The sequence below is a fragment of the Neolamprologus brichardi genome, chromosome 3 (assembly GCF_056152115.1).
Source record: "Neolamprologus brichardi isolate AB-2024 chromosome 3, ASM5615211v1, whole genome shotgun sequence".
Lineage (NCBI taxonomy): Eukaryota > Metazoa > Chordata > Actinopteri > Cichliformes > Cichlidae > Neolamprologus > Neolamprologus brichardi.
In genome coordinates, this window is record NC_142106.1 from 24,731,589 (window position 1) to 24,747,814 (window position 16,226).

Consider the following 16,226-nt stretch of genomic DNA (forward strand, 5'->3'; position numbering starts at 1 on the left):
TTTTGTTTTAAAGGTTCGGCCATGATGTAAAAGCAAAAGTGAGACTCAAACCTTTGTTACTTGTCTTTGATGACTTGGCAGGTTACGATGTGCTGTCGTTTTTCATTTTTTCAAAGAATAAACCACACAGAGCTCAAAGCAAGCATAAATAACAGTACGGTAATCAATAAGTAAGTAATCAGCAACAGCAGTTACATTTATCCCTGTTTATTTAAAATATCCGATTAATACATCAGAAAAAAATCTGCAACGACAACCTCACATTTAAAAAAACAAAAACAATTGCCACAACTACTATATGTAATGAGCAATATTAGTTCAATAATCACACTTAGAATACAAATATAATTTTTTAAAACGCTTATTACGAATTATCCGTGCATTTACTGAGCACTGAATTATTATTAATATTAATTATGTCTACGCCATCATAATGTCTGTTATCAGCAGCAGAGAGGAACCAACTCATCCAACTGGCACTTAAAGACAAAAAGCAGAGAGGACAAATGTCTGCATCATCATTAGTCTATAATAGCAGACTACACCAGAAACATGAATGACAGCAGCTCATCCAGCTTTTATCCATCACAGTTCACAGATTACACTGTTAGACATTTTATTGTATTTTTACATTAACTTACTGGCAACACTATTGCCAGTAAGTTATTGTAATTACTGATCTACAGTATCTTTACTGTTGTGATGTTTTACAGTTCAACCACTTTACTGCAAACATATATTACAGTATAACAGCTTTACTGTAAATGTTGTTTGTGGTAATGCAGCTTTACTGTAAACGTGGTTTACAGTTAGAAAGACTTACCGTGATTAAGTTTTATAGTATCACTGTACTGCAAATGTCGTTTATGGTATAACACTGTAATTGTGTACAGTATAATTTGTGTAGACTGTAATTGTGTTTTACAGCATATAAAATAATATTAACATTCATATTCAATATAAGAACATTTACAAAAAACAATATAATTCAATAAAGTAGTCTCAGAATAGTGAATTAAACCAACATTTATTGTTGATAATTTTTCTTTAACAAGAAAAACATTTTTCAACTGAATAAAAACAATGTCAATAACCAAAATAAATAGAAGCATGAACATGAAAACTACACAGTCCTTCACCTTTCTGTGTCTGATTTTTTTAAGGAAAACAGTTTTTCATTCCACTAAAAACAGGACAAACCCACCAGCATGAACATTAAATAAACTATTACAATTGTAAAACAAAAATCATTTACAAAATGTAATAATTATCAGTGGGTCCCAGGAAATAGAATGTGACATGGGATTTAGATTTCCGTTACCAGGATGGTCGGGTTCAGCGTAGTCTTTATCACCACCTGTCAAAGACACATCATCAATATTCATGTTTGCTCAGGTTATTCACTTGTTCACATCTGTCTGAGATCATTCATACTGTTGTATGGATGTGTGTACAGTATGTATATAATTATCAGCTATGTAAAAAATATTATCATCTCTGTATTCTTACCTAGTTGGAAGTCCTCCATTCAAACTCAGAGAGCCGCTGGAGGAAGGTGGTGATCCGAGGGCTGATGCTTGTAACCTTCCTCTTTACGACACGACCTGTCTTGCGGCTTGTACCAAGTTTTGCAGGGCATTTTGTTCCCATGTCTGGATTGATCCTCACAAATAACCTTTTAACGGAAAAAAGGCTGCTTTAATTTCAAAATTAAAACATACATTACAGCAATCACCTATATGTTTCTGCAACTGTAGTCAAGCTATCACATATATTTCATTCTTAAATGGTGTAAGCTTTAATGGTGTAAAGTATTTACCTCTGTATCATCTCCAGTGTGATGGACGCTGACTCCTGATACTCAAGGTTGAAAACGTAGTATGACGCAAAGAAGACAGCAAGGGTGCTGGCAAAGTCATGCATCTGCTCAGGCTCATAAAATACCTTGCCCTCCAAACTGATCATCCAGTGGCTTGCAGACATGAAATTATTCCCTAAAAACAGACAAGAGTCCAATAAGACAATGTGCTCACCCTTACAAATAAGGTTTCCACAAGAATGCTGGATAGCAGGCCACACACTGTACAAAAATAGAATCCACACGGTTTGCTGCTATTTCTCTTATTATTTATTATGTAATGAAAATTATGATCAATTACAGGAAAAAACTGCCTAATGTTTTGGCATGTTAGGCTGTTTTTTCCTGTTGGTCATTGTGTATAATAAATAATAAGAGAAACAGCAGCAAACTGTGTGTATTCTATTTTTATACAATATAAAACAGACAAACCCCTGTTAAGTAAGTTGTTGTGGGTACAAATACCACAATAATTACATAGATTTTTTACAAAAATATTACAAGAGGATTGAAACTATTTACTTACCAAGCGCTATTACCCTTGGTGTGATGGGTAAGGTCATCTCTCTCTCAACAGACATCTTGGTGGAAAAAGCCTTTAAAACACAAAAGGAACTGATTTGAATGATGATACCCAAAATCATTGAAATATTTTTCCTTTGTTTATGTTGACAGTATTGAGAGTGCATGTGTAAAATTTTAAATATAATTACATCAGCCAAGATGAAGATTGAGTCCTCTTTTTCTTGGAAGTACTTCATCAGAAGAAGGATGGCTGCTGTGGCGATCTGGTTGTGGTTCAGCTTTGCACTGTCGCACTCACGTAGCAGATGTTCAATCTCCTTGTTCCACTGAAGTCTCTGGCTTTGAAAGAAGTTAAAAATTCTCCTTCCTTTTGTAAGAAGGGCTTCACTGAGACGTGTCTCAACCTCAATATCTGTGAGTGTGTGGAAGTGAGTGCAGAGGCCTCTTTTAGTAAAAAGAAATGGCCAATGCTCTTGAACCTCACATAAGGTGGGGGCAGGCCAAGAATTAAGCATGTGCCTCTGGTAAATATAAGTCAAAGACATATAAGTATTTACATCTGTTGTTTCAATTGCTTGAGGACCTGCTGATCTGAAGACAGTTGACATAGTCTGTCTTTTTGTCTCCAAAGTTTCAGTCGTTTCTCCTTCTGGTAGGGTTGTGGGTTGCCAGTTGATGCAACCATAGCTATCAAGTTCAGATCTCCCCCTTTTGATGGCAACATCACCCTCATTGTTTTCCCTGGTAGACCTTTTCCTTGGCTGCCGGATTCTGCTGCTGACATTGTCTCTATTTACATGTTCAACTCTTGTTTTAAGCTGTTTGAGTAGGGAATAATAACCACAGCCTAATTGCTCACCTTCTGCAGTCTTATCTGCAAAGGTAGCAGGATACTTAGATACAATAGCTCTAGCTACCTCCCCACAAGCAGCTCTGTTAGGGTTGGGGCAGTGTACTCGCATTCCTTCTACAACAGTCCTTATCATTATTCTCCTGTCTTCTGGGTGAGCCATTCCACCAGATGCCAAGGCCTGTGAAAGTCTTGTTGGCATCTTCTCCCAGGGAACTGAAAAATTGTGTGGAAGGGAGTTGACCTGATGCTTGTGCAGAACAGAGTGAATTACCCTGTAGTGGCACTTGCACAGTTGTTGAGCAGGTGGTTTCAGCTTCCTTTGGGTTGTTTGAAGAGCCAGACTCCACTTGGTCGTCGATATTCACACACACACATAAACACAGCAGAACAATTCCACATTAACTATGTACAGATGGGTTTTTTGAAGTATTTATTGAGTAATACTCTTATATGAGACACAAAAGCAAGAGTGTTGGAGAAATAATACCAATGGCAATGAAAGCTAGTTTTAGTTTTGAAAGCTAGATTTTTTATGAACTATTAATTGAAAAATAAAGTACAATTTCAAAATAACTCTCAAAATAACTAATTTACAACTATTTTCAAGATAGGTCTGCAACCATTTATGACATTAATGCATTCTCACCTTTTCTGAATACTTGAACAAGTCTTCGACTTTGAATTGGTGTCAAGAAAGGCTTGATATCATCAGGCTCAACAAACAGGAGATCTTCTCTGTTTCTGACACCAATAATGTCTGTCAGGTGCTCAATAACTGCCCTCTTTGTCTCTTCATGCAGGTCAGGTAATGCCAGGTTAATTTCATGATGTAGGCTGCCACTGTCCATATCTGCAATGAATTAAGAGGATGATATTGAATGATGCAAAGATACAACGCTTAAACCTGAAGCGATATACACTGGCAGAGGGTAGTAATCAAACAAACTGTCTGCTTGAACACATATGAATCTTTTTTCAGAATTGTGTAGACAGTGAAGTCCAAGGTTGATCAGTATCACAGATTGAAGGATGTCCAAAACAAAGTGTACTTGTTTGTGACTGATGAGGATCACTGAGATTTTTTCAAAGATGTGGCCACATTCATCATGACCCATCGCAACAACAAGCCCTTTGCAATATTTTGTTCCTTTGTAAACTACTGCTGATACCTCTGACGTAGTTTCTTTCATCAAGCCAGCTGTCCTAACAGACTCCTGAATTAGACCATTGTACAACTGCTCATCATATTCACTAGTTTCACCAACTGCTTGAACTGCTGGAGCAAACAATGGTCCACTGCTGAGGTACGCCTGAAGCAGCTGGTGCCTTTCTGCCAGTGTTTTACAAAGGTGAACAAAGTTGTGCAGTTTCCGGGCGCATTCCTTGAAATACGAATGCTTACTCTCAAACCGGAGAGTCCACAAACGAATAAGAGGCCCAAAGTGCAAAAAGAGGTCACTATAGTGCAGTAAATAGTGATGCTTGGGCTTGAGTGGGTGATTAGGGAAAATTGTGTGTCTTATATGAACATACTCCTCAGTTATTATCTTAAGGTATGCAATCTGGTCATGATGGATCTTGGGAGCACATATGAGCTCAACCATTTCCTTGAGCTGTAGATACAGTTGCCAGACCTGACTGTCCTCAGGATTTTTTATCCTGTCACCAACCAACAATGGCAACAGTCGCAACAGACACCAGTTCTGTGCTGCAGAACCAGAAAGTTTTTTGCCACACTCCTTAACCTCACATGGTTTACTGAGACTATCATTCCCTGAGTATTTAAACTGTGTGATCGACCTGTTTAGTTGTGCATAAGTGAAATGCTTTTCCTGTTTCACTAAATGACTGATGTACAATGCCAAGTCATTAGAGACTACACCTTCAAATAAATCATGACCCAAACATGGGGGAAGCCCAGTGCAGACATGAAAATATTTCAGAGAATTGAAAGGTGAGTCAAACTTTACCCCCTGTACCATATCTTGGTCAGTGGTGGATAGCTGTTGTACACTCTCCTTGTGACCAGTGATGGTTCTTTTTGGACCAAGCTTTAGTGGTGTCTTTTCAAAGTCTGTCCTTTCAATCAAGCAGTATCTACAAAAATGCGTACTACAACTGAAGTTTTCAGTGAAACCACCTAAGCAGTGTGAACCAAGATTATCTCCACAAATGGAAATCAAGGCCGCTTTGAGGGTATTTCCATCATCTGTCTCAATCCCTGTATCTTCTAGATCTTTAAGGTCTGTGATAATACTTGAGAAAACTTTCTCCTGACCAAATGTCTTGAAGTCCCTTTCTCTGCACAGCATCACCAACTGCATGGGATCAACTGAAGAGCGATTGTGTGGCTGGACCTCACCTAGACTCATGTAAACCCCCAAAACTTTATGTTTTTTCTTCCCTGACCCAAGAGGATTCACAACCTCAAATCCATCCTGGTAAAGGATGATGGACAATGAAGAAGGATTGCCTTTTAACAGAGCATTTTCTTTTACATTTCTTCCATCTGCCACATCCTCTACAACCATGTTGGAAGAGGTATGATTTTTGGATTGGTGATATTGCTCTTTAACACTTGACTGTCTAAGGAGGGATTTTAATGTCTCTTTGATGGAAATGTACTGGCAAAAGCATTCCTTTCCAGCAGCATCACTTCCCAGATAAATCTGGGTGGGTTCAACATAGTCAAAATACTGCTTGTAAAATGTTCTTGTTTTGTCAGATCTGAGTATTCCTTTGTTGTATATTGTGAAGACATCCTCTTTAGAGAGATTTTGAATAATCATTTCTATCTCAGTTTGTGGTATGTCTAGCTCAGAAAGCTTGCCCTTCAACTTGTCAAAAACATCTGACATAGAAGTGCTATGGACATGCTGAAATCCATCAAGAATACACTGTATTGTGCTCGCTGGCAACAGCATCTTGGCTTGCATTTTCAGGTAGAAAAGAGCCAAATTATGTAAAAATGTCTCTTGTTGATTATCACACTCCTCTAGATGATCACATGGAGTTGCAGTCAGATTCTCCTCAGAAGGCTGGGTACAGTCTATATTTTCGGGGAGAGTTGACACCTGAGTTGTTATCACTGGCTTATGTTTCCTGGATAAATGTGTGGCAAAAGATGAGCGCACTCTGAAATGTTTGTGGCAGTCATCATAAGGACAGACAACTTTCTTGCCATCTTTAATATGAAATCTCAAGTGAGTGCATAATGCTGAAAAATTCTCTGCCACATAGAAACATGCCTCAACTCCACAAGCAAGATTTCCTTTAAAATGGGTGTGTTTAGTCTGAGCCCTGCGATAGCGGTGGTTCCTGTGCATATGGGATCTGAATGCAGAAAATGTTCGATAGGAAGAAGGACATTGCTCTATTCCACATGTGAATCGATAATTAGCTGTGTGCTGATGTTTCTTTGTATGATAACAAAATTGTCTTAATGCTGAACTACAAACACCACAAAATTTACACCTGTACATGGCTGCATGTGTCTGAATTTGACTTAACTTTTAATTTGCAAAGAGCATGGCAACAACACAACAGTGACTGAAAAACATCTCAATCTATTATCTGTTTGTTCTATTATTAAAGAAGGGATCTACATTGCTTGGGTTGTATCAAAAAATGGGAAAAAGTTAAAAGAAAAACTATCTATAGATCAATGTTATTAACTTAAACCATGCAGACCCTGAAACACTGGAGGAAAAATTTTGGAGGGTCTGTCAAGCTGACGTTAAACCCCTTAACAATGGCACTGCAACTAACTGCGACTAATTTACAGACCACTACACTGTCTTGCTTTTTAAATGGAACCTATGAAACAATAAACCACAGTTGAGATTAGAGCAGGCTAACCTGCATCAGAAACTTCAAAACTGGGTTAGATTGTTTTAGCAGTCTTTAAATTTCCAAAAAAATGTTGTCTACCTTTATTCTCACTAAATATGTCTTTTTACCTGCTGTTTTGTCTTGTCTCTCAAAGAACTGAGGCTACATCACACTGTCAGCACGGCCAGCAAGGGCAGGAGGACAGCAATGCACCACACTGGGCGGGAAAAGACAGAGACAACTGTTAATTTAGTGTTGCATTTATTTAACCCTTGAAAAATATATTTACATAAGTAAATAAAAGAAAAAAACACACAACCCATCTTTTCCAGAATAATTCAACTAATTGCTCTTTTGACCAACCTAACACAGACGTTACATGATTTTCCTATGAAAAAGACTCTGGAAGACGTTGTATTAAAGGAAAAAAAACATGCTCCCCTTCCCACTTAAAAAAATAATAAATATTAAACTTAGGTTGGAGTTCCTCGCGCCACCAACCTAATGTTATATTAACTTTTTAATGTTGTGTACTGCAGCTCACACAAAATTAAATAAAGCAGGCTAACCTACATGAGCAAGCTCAAAACTGGATAAGATTGTTTTAGCAGTCTCTAAATTTCCAAAAAGAAAAGTTGTCTTTCTTTATTCTCATTAAATGTGTATTTTTACCTGCTGCTTTGTCTTGTATTTCAAAGAGCTGAAGCTAAATGTCCCACTGTTAGCTTCTCAATAGTCATAGAACAGAAGCGCAGGAGGACAATGCACCACACTCGGCGGGAAAAAGACAAAGACTGTCGTTGCGCCTGTGTTCCTCGCCCCTCCCCGTGGAAAATATATATCTAAATATATATTTAAATAAGAAAAGAAAAAAAACACACACAACCTATTTTTTCCAGAATAATTCAGCTAATGTGCTATTTCGACCAAGCTAACACCGATTTTAAGCCCCCCCTCCCCCACACACACACAAAAAATATATATGCTCTTAAAAATTAATAAACGAGTATGTTAGGTAGGAGAGTCCTTTGCATTACCTTATGACGTCCCGTTTGCAGTTTCCACACAGAGGTCCAACAATAACGAGGTGCAAAATCTTTTGTCCTCTCGAGCATATCGTAACGAAGAGTTAACAAAGTTGGCCTGTCTTTCCTCTCCTGTCAATCACTGGATCACAGGTCATGTCAGTCAGGATATGGAGTGGTGGTTGGTAGAGGTAGGTGGGTGGGAGGGGCCAGCATGCATTCAGTGTGTGTCTCACTAAGTTGGGTTGACTAGTTCCCAGAAGAGTTCTGTACATGTTGCACGTTCAGTAAATGAGCAATTCAGTTACTGCTCGACTGAGAAGCCTCCGCCAAATTATTACAATATTCTCCACTGACTGAAGTTCGCCTTTCTGCGTCTTTTTTAAATAACTTTATTCACTACTTGTCACAAGTACAAAATTACACAAAAACAGACAGCAGCAACAACCTAAGTGAAATCCAACAACAGAATAGTGGCAAGTAAAAAAATTAACAAAAGGAAGTGTGAATCTTGTTCAGGGTTAATCAGAGATAAGTGATGGAGATGCAGCAATGTGAATTCTGCTTTTTTTATTTGTAGTTAACCTTATAGTCTTTACATATGAATGGAAGTCAATTAAGAAAACACAGAATTTTGGGAGAGATTTGGAGAACCTTGAGGAAAATCTGGAAAAGGTTGGCAGTGAAAGAGTTAAAATGTAATGCACTATTGCAACCAACCACTGAAAGAGTAAAAATACACAAACAGTATGATGAACCATTCAAATCACATAATACAGTAGCACTACTGCTAATGTGTTAACGGTAGGTATAACTACTACCGCAATTTTAAAAAATACAGTGAGTAAATGTAAATAACGTTAATATACCCATAATGCAAAGCAAATTACAGTAATTAACTGTAGAAATGTTTTCAGGTAAGTTACTGGGCATTTTGTGGTATTTTACTGTGAAAAATACAGCAAAGGTTAACAGTGTACCATCTGTGAAACCCCAGATGTGAATGTAAATCCTGAGAAGAAGCGAGTGTTGTGAAAGGCATAAGATCATCAGTCCTTTGGCTGTGTCACTGAAGTAGTTTAAAATGAGTGTTTAAACTGGGCTTTATGAGCATTGTGTTAGCAATTACTGCAGGTGCCTAACACATCTGTCATATAGAAGCACCACAAACATTGCAGTAGATACATTGATTCATGCGCATCTCTTATGGATGATATAAAGTCAGTTTAAGCCGCCAACAATAGTCAATTGCCACAAATATAACATAATAGCTTTACAAAGATATTTGAATTGGCAAAGAAGAACTGGATTCATTACAGTAACACTGAAAAATAAAATAACTTTCAACAAGTAAGTAACTTTTAACGGATGTGCACACACCAACATGGTGTTCGAGTGGAAATCCTGCACCGACGCCGGTAACGGGACTGCTGACGGCCGACACTCTGTATCACCTGACCGGTTCTTACATAGAGACTTTTCCTTAAATCTGCGGCAGGCGAAGAAGCAAGATCGGGGGGGATATTTCTGCTACAGCCAAGATGAAGACGGAGAAAAAAAGAGAGGGGGGATCCATTTATCGTTAGGCTGAAGGTCAAGAAGAGAAGCAGGGATCGCCAGCAGCGGTAAGTAGCCCATCATCTCCTTTTCCAGCCGGGTTTCACATTAGAGCAGTGTAACGACCAATTACAAAATAAAATAAAAATGGTGTCCTCTTATGATTGAACTCGAAATAGTATTTTCGGGGTTACAATTACAGTCGCACTTTCAAGACAAACCACTAACACGCATCGTGATACGTGATGAAGGAGATCACTCTCTTGGACAGTAAACTGATTCCAAAGGACGCTTTCGCCGTCTCGTCCACACGAAGTATTTTGCAGAGCAGCCGTGGCAGATTTTCTGGAAACAGGTGTAATTCGAGTTTCTTCCTCTCAAAATACTATTTTCACTTTAATCTCAAAATCATCAATCGTATATATTTTACTCCTACTACTCCTTATCGCACTGTCTTAGGTATAATAGGATCATTTTATTATATACACATCAATCGTCAATATTATATATTTTTATTAATGTGCCCTAGTACTCCCTGGTATAGGATCATTTGATTATATACATGTCGTTTTATAGTCAGCACCGACGCGTGTGTTAATCGCGATCGTGGTTCGTCAGAACTGCGAAGAAATCGGGAAATCGAGCTTGATGCTAATAATGAAATAAAATTAATAAAATTTGCAAATTCGTCCCGTGAAGTTATGTGAAAAATATTTTTAATATTCCCAGGAAAGCTGCGGCTGTGGTGTGTAAAGGCCGTTAGACTGCGGATGCAAAGCAAGAGAAGAACGGGAGGCCAATTCAGCGCACAATATGTACACTGAGGATGCAGGAAAGGGACTTCATACAAGCTGTGTCACTAAATATTCAATGAATGTCTGAGTAATGAATAATTACTTCAGTAATTCATGATAAATATTATTCAGTCTACCTACAGTCCTTCTGTTAACACTATTATGTAGTCCCGCAGTGCTCCATCATGGAGCCTCCGTCCAATTATTATTATTTTTTATCTGGGACACATTTGAGTTAATGTAATTATCCAAAATTTCAAAGATCACAGTGAGCATTAATATCGCTGAATTCATGTTTTAAGTACAAGTTATGTTCGTGTTGCAGCTTCTTGTTTGAGGCCTGCGTGTGGCCCACGGGAGAAACCTCGGCCTCCTTTCCTCTCTGCAGAAAATCCAATCACTGATGCAGCTCGAAATAAGTTCATGTAATACAAAATTCTACCCATATGCATGTATTGCTAGTCAGCACTGTACTTCAGTTTAAAGTTCAGGTATATGTAATTTACTTCTACTTCCTATGTTGATGCAAGTATCTGTATTTTCTACTTCTGACATTTTCAAAGCAGGCTCCTTACTTTAGGTTTAACACATTTGACGGGAAGTTATTATTTCATGCCACTGCGCGTATTCAACCACTCGTATAGTACATAATATATAATTTTATTTCAATAAAAAAAACCTATGAATGTGCAGATTGCAGTTGTTGTTTCCAGACAAACTGCTCCTATACTGTAAATCAGAGGTCCCCAACCTTTTTTGAGCCACGGACCAGTTTAATATTGTCACTGAGCGGCCTTTAAGGTGTCGCAGATAAATACAACAAAATAAAATAACACGACCAAGACAAAAACGGTGGTTTTTGTCTTCATTCATTCATTCATTCATACATACATACAAACAATACAGAATTACACAGTGAATTCCTGTAACTTTATTAGCAGCGTCACATCCTCCTCTCTGCCCCTTAATGCTCTCTGGTCGCTATGATAACGCGTAAATATTTCTTTCAAAAAACGCACAACCACAACGCAGGAAAAGACAGAGTTAACGATAAAAACCAAAACCATAAGAGTATGCAAACGGCTACCAAACAGCCATCATAATTCGTCATACAATGAGAACAGGACAAATCAACAATTGACAATGACTAATTAATATTAAAATCTGTAACATAATGTTTGGAGTTTTACTATTTTTACCATTTCTTCTTGGAGCAACTGTAATCCACATTATTTTCTTAGGGATTAATAAAGTATTCTGATTGTTTCAGGATGACCTGCCATTATCCAATGACACATCTGCTTTCCTCGTTTCTCCTCCTCTTCTTTTCTCTTTTTTCTAAACTGAGCACCTGATGACTTTGAACTTTCCTTGTCCATCTTGGTTTTAATTTTGCACTCCAGTATGAACACCCATCCCCCAACCCGATGATCACTACAACATAACCTAACAGACCTACACCTTAGTTGACAGATTCACTTTGTCTAAGGTTTATTTCTGTGATTTCGCACGACCCAGGATTCAAATCATCACTGTTAACCTTTGCTGTATTTTTCACAGTAAAATACCACAAAATGCCCAGTAACTTACCTGAAAACATTTCTACAGTTAATTACTGTAATTTGCTTTGCATTATGGGTATATTAAGGTTATTTACATTTACTTACTGTATTTTTTAAAATTGCGGTAGTAGTTATACCTACCGTTAACACATTAGCAGTAGTGCTACTGTATTATGTGATTTGAATGGTTCATCATACTGTTTGTGTATTTTTACTCTTTCAGTGGTTGGTTGCAATAGTGCATTACATTTTAACTCTTTCACTGCCAACCATTTCCAGATTTTCCTCAAGGTTCTCCAAATCTCTCCCAAAATTCTGTGTTTTCTTAATTGACTTCCATTCATATGTAAAGACTATAAGGTTAACTACAAATAAAAAAAGCAGAATTCACATTGCTGCATCTCCATCACTTATCTCTGATTAACCCTGAACAAGATTCACACTTCCTTTTGTTAATTTTTTTACTTGCCACTATTCTGTTGTTGGATTTCACTTAGGTTGTTGCTGCTGTCTGTTTTTGTGTAATTTTGTACTTGTGACAAGTAGTGAATAAAGTTATTTAAAAAAGACGCAGAAAGGCGAACTTCAGTCAGTGGAGAATATTGTAATAATTTGGCGGAGGCTTCTCAGTCGAGCAGTAACTGAATTGCTCATTTACTGAACGTGCAACATGTACAGAACTCTTCTGGGAACTAGTCAACCCAACTTAGTGAAACACACACTGAATGCATGCTGGCCCCGCCCACCCACCTACCTCTACCAACCACCACTCCATATCCTGACTGACATGACCTGTGATCCAGTGATTGACAGGAGAGGAAAGACAGGCCAACTTTGTTAACTCTTCGTTACGATATGCTCGAGAGGACAAAAGATTTTGCACCTCGTTATTGTTGGACCTCTGTGTGGAAACTGCAAACGGGACGTCATAAGGTAATGCAAAGGACTCTCCTACCTAACATACTCGTTTATTAATTTTTAAGAGCATATATATTTTTTGTGTGTGTGTGGGGGAGGGGGGGCTTAAAATCGGTGTTAGCTTGGTCGAAATAGCACATTAGCTGAATTATTCTGGAAAAAATAGGTTGTGTGTGTTTTTTTCTTTTCTTATTTAAATATATATTTAGATATATATTTTCCACGGGAGGGGCGAGGAACACAGGCGCAACGACAGTCTTTGTCTTTTTCCCGCCGAGTGTGCTGCATTGTCCTCCTGCGCTTCTGTTCTATGACTGTTGAGAAGCTGGCCACGCTAACAGTGGGACATTTAGCTTCAGCTCTTTGAAAGATAAGACAAAGCAGCAGGTAAAAATACACATTTAATGAGAATAAAGAAAGACAACTTTTTTTTTTTGGGAAATTTAGAGACTGCTAAAACAATCTTATCCAGTTTTGAGCTTGCTCATGTAGGTTAGCCTGCTTTATTTAATTTTGTGTGAGCTGCAGTACACAACATTAAAAAGTTAATATAACATTAGGTTGGTGGCGCGAGGAACTCCAACCTAAGTTTAATATTTATTATTTTTTTAAGTGGGAAGGGGAGCATGTTTTTTTTCCTTTAATACGTCTTCGAGGGTCTTTTTCATAGGAAAACCATGTAACGTCTGTGTTAGGTTGGTCAAAAGAGCAATTAGTTGAATTATTCTGGAAAAGATGGGTTGTGTGTTATTTTTCTTTTATTTACTTATGTAAATATATTTTTCAAGGGTTAAATAAATGCAACATTAAATTAACAATTGTCTCTCTGTCTTTTCCCGCCCAGTGTGGTGCATTGCTGTCCTCCTGCCCTTGCTGGCCACGCTGACAGAGTGATGTAGCCTCAGTTCTTTGAGAGACAAGACAAAACAGCAGGTAAAAAGACATATTTAGTGAGAATAAAGGTAGACAACATTTTTTTTGGAAATTTAAAGACTGCTAAAACAATCTAACCCAGTTTTGAAGTTTCTGATGCAGGTTAGCCTGCTCTAATCTCAAATGTGGTTTATTGTTACATAGGTTCCATTTAAAAAGCAAGACAGTGTAGTGGTCTGTAAATTAGTCGCAGTTAGTTGCAGTGCCATTGTTAAGGGGTTTAACGTCAGACTAAACACACCCATTTTAAAGGAAATCTTGCTTGTGGAGTTGATGCATGTTTCTATGTGGCAGAGAATTTTTTAGCATTATGCACTCACTTGAGATTTTATATTAAAGATGGCAAGAAAGTTGTCTGTCCTTATGATGACTGCCACAAACATTTCAGAGTGCGCTCATCTTTTGCCACACATTTATCCAGGAAACATAAGCCGGTGATAACAACTCAGGTGTCAACTCTCCCCGAAAATATAGACTGTACTCAGCCTTCTGAGGAGAATCTGACTCCAACTCCATGTGATCATCTAGAGGAGTGTGATAATCAACAAGAGACATTTTTACATAATTTGGCTCTTTTCTACCTGAAAATGCAAGCCAAGATGCTGTTGCCAGCGAGCACAATACAGTGTATTCTTGATGGATTTCAGCATGTCCATAGCACTTCTATGTCAGATGTTTTTGACAAGTTGAAGGGCAAGCTTTCTGAGCTAGACATACCACAAACTGAGATAGAAATAATTATTCAAAATCTCTCTAAAGAGGATGTCTTCACAATATACAACAAAAAGGGGGCGATCTGAACTTGATAGCTATGGTTGCATCAACTGGGAACCCACAACCCTACCAGAAGGAGAAATGACTGAAACTTTGGAGACAAAAAGACAGACTATGTCAACTGTCTTCAGATCAGCAGGTCCTCAAGCAATTGAAACAACAGATGTAAATACTTATATGTCTTTGACTTATATTTACCAGAGGCACATGCTTAATTCTTGGCCTGCCCCCACCTTATGTGAGGTTCAAGAGCATTGGCCATTTCTTTTTACTAAAAGAGGCCTCTGCACTCACTTCCACACACTCACAGATATTGAGGTAGAGACACGTCTCAGTGAAGCCCTTCTTACAAAAGGAAGGAGAATTTTTAACTTCTTTCAAAGCCAGAGACTTCAGTGGAACAAGGAGATTGAACATCTGCTACGTGAGTGCGACAGTGCAAAGCTGAACCACAACCAGATCGCCACAGCAGCCATCCTTCTTCTGATGAAGTACTTCCAAGAAAAAGAGGACTCAATCTTCATCTTGGCTGACATAATTATATTTAAAATTTGACACATGCACTCTCAATACTGTCAACATAAACAAAGGAAAAATATTTCAATGATTTTGGGTATCATCATTCAAATCAGTTCCTTTTGTGTTTTAAAGGCTTTTTCCACCAAGATGTCTGTTGAGAGAGAGATGACCTTACCCATCACACCAAGGGTAATAGCGCTTGGTAAGTAAATAGTTTCAATCCTCTTGTAATATTTTTGTAAAAAAATCTATGTAATTATTGTGGTATTTGTACCCACAACAACTTACTTAACAGGGGTTTGTCTGTTTTATATTGTATAAAAATAGAATACACACAGTTTGCTGCTGTTTCTCTTATTATTTATTATACACAATGACCAACAGGAAAAAACAGCCTAACATGCCAAAAAATTAGGCAGTTTTTTCCTGTAATTGATCATAATTTTCATTACATAATAAATAATAAGAGAAATAGCAGCAAACCATGTGGATTCTATTTTTGTACAGTGTGAGGCCTGCTATCCAGCATTCTTGTGGAAACCTTATTTGTAAGGGTGAGCACATTGTCTTATTGGACTCTTGTCTGTTTTTAGGGAATAATTTCATGTCTGCAAGCCGCTGGATGATCAGTTTGGAGGGCAAGGTATTTTATGAGCCTGAGCAGATGCATGACTTTGCCAGCACCCTTGCTGTCTTCTTTGCGTCATACTACGTTTTCAACCTTGAGGATCAGGAGTCAGCGTCCATCACACTGGAGATGATACAGAGGTAAATACTTTACACCATTAAAGCTTACACCATTTAAGAATGAAATATATGTGATAGCTTGACTACAGTTGCAGAAACATATAGGTGATTGCTGTAATGTATGTTTTAATTTTGAAATTAAAGCAGCCTTTTTTCCGTTAAAAGGTTCTTTGTGAGGATCAATCCAGACATGGGAACAAAATGCCCTGCAAAACTTGGTACAAGCCGCAAGACAGGTCGTGTCGTAAAGAGGAAGGTTACAGCATCAGCCCTCGGATCACCACCTTCCTCCAGCGGCTCTCTTGAGTTTGAATGGAGGACTTAGGTAAG

At 38.0% G+C, this 16,226-nt stretch overlaps 2 protein-coding genes across 5 annotated transcripts; one reads left to right on the forward strand and one right to left on the reverse strand.

Annotated features, from left to right (window-relative positions):
• Positions 1-191: 191 nt before the first annotated feature.
• Positions 192-9,033, reverse strand: LOC148103979 (uncharacterized). Of its 3 annotated transcripts, XM_087835220.1 has the most exons (6): positions 8,105-9,033; positions 7,196-7,284; positions 2,385-2,454; positions 1,820-1,994; positions 1,510-1,675; positions 192-1,357 (listed from the first exon to the last, which is right to left on the reverse strand). In XM_087835220.1, the coding sequence occupies exons 3-5, from the start codon at positions 2,437-2,439 to the stop codon at positions 1,510-1,512; spliced, it is 396 nt and encodes a 131-aa protein (XP_087691346.1). In that variant the 5' UTR covers positions 2,440-2,454; positions 7,196-7,284; positions 8,105-9,033; the 3' UTR covers positions 192-1,357. The 3 variants fall into 3 exon arrangements, with proteins under 3 accessions (XP_087691346.1, XP_087691342.1, XP_087691341.1); XM_087835216.1 differs by lacking the exons at positions 7,196-7,284; positions 8,105-9,033 and adding an exon at positions 2,572-3,571; XM_087835215.1 differs by lacking the exons at positions 7,196-7,284; positions 8,105-9,033 and having other exon boundaries at positions 2,385-3,571.
• Positions 9,034-12,019: 2,986 nt separating this feature from the next.
• LOC148103980 (uncharacterized) lies at positions 12,020-16,213 on the forward strand. Of its 2 annotated transcripts, XR_015718638.1 has the most exons (5): positions 12,020-12,938; positions 13,768-13,856; positions 15,282-15,351; positions 15,743-15,917; positions 16,062-16,213. XR_015718638.1 is itself a non-coding variant. In XM_087839250.1 (3 exons), exon 1 carries the CDS (start codon positions 14,619-14,621, stop codon positions 15,183-15,185), a length of 567 nt encoding a protein of 188 aa, XP_087695376.1. In that variant the 5' UTR covers positions 14,213-14,618; the 3' UTR covers positions 15,186-15,351; positions 15,743-15,917; positions 16,062-16,213. The 2 variants fall into 2 exon arrangements, 1 of the variants encoding a protein (XP_087695376.1); XM_087839250.1 differs by lacking the exons at positions 12,020-12,938; positions 13,768-13,856 and having other exon boundaries at positions 14,213-15,351.
• The last annotated feature ends 13 nt before the right edge of the window (positions 16,214-16,226 follow it).

Bases quoted from the DNA above. Each gene is read 5' to 3' on its own strand.
- LOC148103980 (XM_087839250.1), top strand. From the start codon at position 14,619: ATGTCTTCACAATATACAACAAAAAGGGGGCGATCTGAACTTGATAGC.
- LOC148103979 (XM_087835215.1), bottom strand. From the start codon at position 3,435: ATGCCAACAAGACTTTCACAGGCCTTGGCATCTGGTGGAATGGCTCAC. The intron at 1,995-2,384 runs GTAAGTAAATAG...GTCTGTTTTTAG, and splicing joins ACCAAGGGTAATAGCGCTTG to GGAATAATTTCATGTCTGCA. The intron at 1,676-1,819 runs GTAAATACTTTA...TTCCGTTAAAAG, and splicing joins ACACTGGAGATGATACAGAG to GTTATTTGTGAGGATCAATC.